The sequence below is a fragment of the Epinephelus lanceolatus genome, chromosome 17, assembly GCF_041903045.1.
Source record: "Epinephelus lanceolatus isolate andai-2023 chromosome 17, ASM4190304v1, whole genome shotgun sequence".
NCBI classification, from domain to species: Eukaryota; Metazoa; Chordata; class Actinopteri; order Perciformes; family Serranidae; genus Epinephelus; species Epinephelus lanceolatus.
The window spans coordinates 18619223-18623215 of NC_135750.1; the positions used below are offsets into that span (position 1 = coordinate 18619223).

General features: G+C 43.2%; 1 protein-coding gene across 1 annotated transcript; it reads left to right on the forward strand.

Moving 5' to 3' along the window:
• Positions 1–755: 755 nt before the first annotated feature.
• Positions 756–2686, forward strand: LOC117248655 (dickkopf-related protein 1-like). Its single transcript, XM_033613861.2, has 4 exons — positions 756–1140; positions 1268–1412; positions 1584–1718; positions 1835–2686. The coding sequence occupies exons 1-4, from the start codon at positions 925–927 to the stop codon at positions 2098–2100; spliced, it is 762 nt and encodes a 253-aa protein (XP_033469752.1). The 5' UTR covers positions 756–924; the 3' UTR covers positions 2101–2686.
• Positions 2687–3993: the final 1307 nt, after the last annotated feature.

The following is a 3993-nucleotide window of genomic DNA, read 5'->3' on the forward strand; positions in this document are numbered from 1 at the left end:
CTACTTGAATGTCAAAGAAAGTGGAATAACCAAACAGCTTTTAGGAAGAAGGGTGAGTTTATGAAGAAGGAACACTGGTGAGGTGTTGTCACAGCTATATAGTTGGAAAAAAAATGTGCTGCAATATTTTGCCTATAATAAAGTCATTAAAATAAAATATATTAATGAATGAACAGCTGGCATCAAGATTTCTGGAAAACAAAAACTGCTCATTTGAATAAGTGCTCTGTAGAACAAGAACAAATAACTTTATGACTCATATTTTACGTTTTATTCGAAGTAAATTTACCATAATTAAACTTTATTGAGAGAATTCTATCAGTGTAGTGAGACTGGCACATCTGTTTTCCACAACTGCTCATCAGTCAGTGTTGAAACAAAGCAGGAAAAGGTGCACAACTTAAATTAGCACTTGTGTTAGGGGAAAAATATAAAATAAAAGGGAACATTTCTCATTTATTCAGTGTTTTTATGACTGAAAACGTGATTTAATTCCAACTAAATTGAGTGTATCCCGACTGGATATGCTTTATTGCCAGTATGCGTTCCTAAGAGATGGGCATTCAGACTCTGCAGGTCATTATCATTACACAAACATTGTGAAACGCAGTCCTGTCGCGCAGAATGGATGGCCATTTCCGTACAGTGGGGCTCTCTCTTTGAAATTCCATCCCTCCGCCTTTGTTGTGCACAGCGAGGGGCGGGAAGACAAACAGGTCCACATGTATAAAGAGATCATCCCAGGACTGAGAGGCAGGAGGCTTCGAAAGCATCGTGCCGAAACTCTTTGGAAACTTTGGGATTCGGGACTCCAAGGCCGCTTTGGACTTTGTCGCACTGACATTTTTTTCTGTCAGTAAATCAGAGGGATTTTTTTTTTTGTCCGTGTGTTTTTGCAAGAAAGCAGAATTTAAAAGGAGAGTCATGCAGATACCGGCAGCGCATCGCTTCTTGGCTGTGTATCTCACGCTGTTTGGATACCTTGGGGACGTTTACACCGGGACAGTCCTGGTGAACTCCAATGCCATCAAAAACTTGCCCGGTGCTTCGGGTGGCAAAGGCGCCGACTCTGTCAGTCCGAGTCCGCGCACCTCTCCCTCCAGCGGCATGGGACACAAGTTACCCGCAGACACCTTGCAGGTAATTAACTTCCCCGTGCGTAAAAGTCACTTCTGTGCGTAACGATACAAGTTGCGTTTACGTACAATGTATATGTGATATCTGAACTCTCCAATGACACAATGCTTTTGTTTTTATCACATTGTAGCAGTCAGGTGTTTGCACGGATGATGAAGATTGTGGAGTTGATGAATTCTGCAACGACGCCCGCGGCGCCTGTCTGCCCTGCCGTAAGAGCCGGAAGCGTTGCGCACGGGACTCCATGTGTTGTGCAGGAAACCGCTGCAGCAATGGTAAGCAGAGGCATCCCCTATGAAATCATTTATGATTAACAAAGTTGTGATTTGTATTCTGATAGTTTGCTTGTGGCCACACTGTCTGCATGTTTCCAGTTATCCATTAATTTGAATATGCCCCGCTCATAGACACAGACTGAATGCATCTCTTTCTTTTGACCTCTCTAGGTGTTTGCCAGGCAAATGACATAGTTGGTACAGATGCATCTATCACCACTGGCTGGCACAAACACAACAACACTATGGAGCATCATGCCAAGAAGCCTCCCAGTACCCACGGCAATCAGCCTCATGCTTCAAAAGGTGAGTGTCACATTAAGGACCATCAATCTTTATAACGTTAGTGTAACAACACAAGCAGCTTTTCAGTGAAGCCTGTTTCATGTGACATATTTTCATCACTTCTCTTCCCTCTCCAGGCCAGGAGGGGGATACTTGCCTGAGATCTGCAGACTGCTCTGAGGGTCTGTGCTGTGCCAGACACTTCTGGTCTCGCATCTGTAAGCCTGTGCTGACTGAGGGCCAGGTGTGTACGCGCCACCGCAGGAAAGGCACCCATGGCTTGGAGCTTTTCCAGCGCTGCGACTGTGGCGACGGTCTGGCCTGCCGACCAGAGAAAGGAGAGCGAGATCACAGTGTCAGCAGGACAGCAGCCCGGAACCTACACACCTGTCAGAGACGCTGACACAAAAGCGTGGACACACACACACAGGGACAGATATACAGACACACACCCAGCAAACCCACAAATCAGTCACAGACACTGACAGACACTTTTCAGCCTTGCATACACCAGAGATGCTGACACACACACACACATAGATACCCAACACCTAAGACATTCTTTCCTGCCAAAGTTGCTGACACAAACAGCACCCGGAAGGATAGACATGATTCCTGGAAAAGTGATACACCCAGAGGGATGCAACAGTGAAAGATGGACTGATCCGATTCCCCATCAACAGATGAGGAGTCAGAAGTTAGGAAGTGACATTTCAGAAGTCTTGGGAAGATCGATTCATGTCGTCGGTAATGGCAGAGCTGTTTTGTTTCTCTTTTTATGGAACTTCAGTGCAACAGTTATTGCAGTAAATTACTGTATTGTAAATATTATCCTCAATGTGGCACTTATGCTATGGAATCCTGTCAACACCAGTATTATAGAGACATGGTGCTGCATGAAATGTAAATGTGTTATATATATATTATATATATATTGTTTAGAAAAATTGGAATATATTTGTTTTATTAAACATCATGTTATAACCATACTCCTTCTTTCTGCTCCTTATTTTTGCCTGTAGTTGTTCTGATCTACAAATCTACAAAAACACAGGGTTGCACTCTAGATGTGAACATAACTTCTCCAGCAGCAGTTAGGGTCCAAACCATTTAGTCCAAATATTCACTTAACGGTTGGTACGGTGGGAAATGCTTCCAGCAAAACAACAACCATCCCCTTCTGGAAAGCAAGAGTTATTTGAACAATCACTTGGCGGTGTTTAACTCGTAGCCCAGTATTCACAAATCAGCGGTTGAGGCCGAGTGGATGGTTGAAATGTTTGGCCTAGATATGCTTCTCATTACGCACAATTGCTGAAATATGTGCAAACACACACACACGGAAAAACACACTTACAACAAACAGCGATCTTTGATGAGTCATTAGTGGAGCCTCAGCAGGCCACATCCTGCTGTGGAAGCAGATGATGGTCCATCAGGGCTATGTCATCAGAGGAACATGAAAAACAGGACAGGATGCTGCCGTATCAAATGATAACTGCAGAGTGGTAATAACAAGTATGTGTGTCCTGGCGAGTGTTTGCCACCTAACCCTTTGGTGTTGCTGGCTAGTTTCTAATTATAACTTCCCTGCCTTCAAGTGCAGCAGAGCAGATAGCTAGCTATCCAAACTAAAGCCTCTAATTACTTCATCTTACTCAATCTACACAAGGATTCGTGAAATGAGGTGCACCGCAGTTTTTGTGATGCAACTTAAAAAAAAGAAGAAGAAGAGGGATCCTGGTTCTTGCTCTGCCCGGTCGCACAGCACACCCCATTTCCTGGCTGTTGTGCAATGGATGTGCTCTAATGTGTAGGCTATGAATCCACCCAAATACACCTTGGTGCCTGTAATTAGACCTGTTTAGATTAGAAGATGGCGAGGAAATTACTGTACTTTTTGCTTGATTCTCGTGTCAGATCAAAAGAAGCACAAGACGCTCTTGACATCTGACCGAGCCAGGTAATCTCTTCATCTGTTTACCTCCATATGCATTAATTTGAAGTTTGTCAGAGGAAGACAAGGTGAGGTTTATTCCGGCTGTCACTGGGGATCAGGATAATGTCATTTACTCAAGTGCTGTATTTGAAGTACTTGTACTTTAATTGAGTAGTTCCATTACTTTATACTTCTACTTCCATATAGTTTAAAGGAACACGCTGTACCATCTACTCCACAACCCTTATCTGAAAACTGCTGTTACCAGTTAGTTTAATAAGCTTATAAAATACAATCCATTTGTTTAACAGCACATTAAACTACCCACTAGTATATATAAACATTAAAATCAGCTGT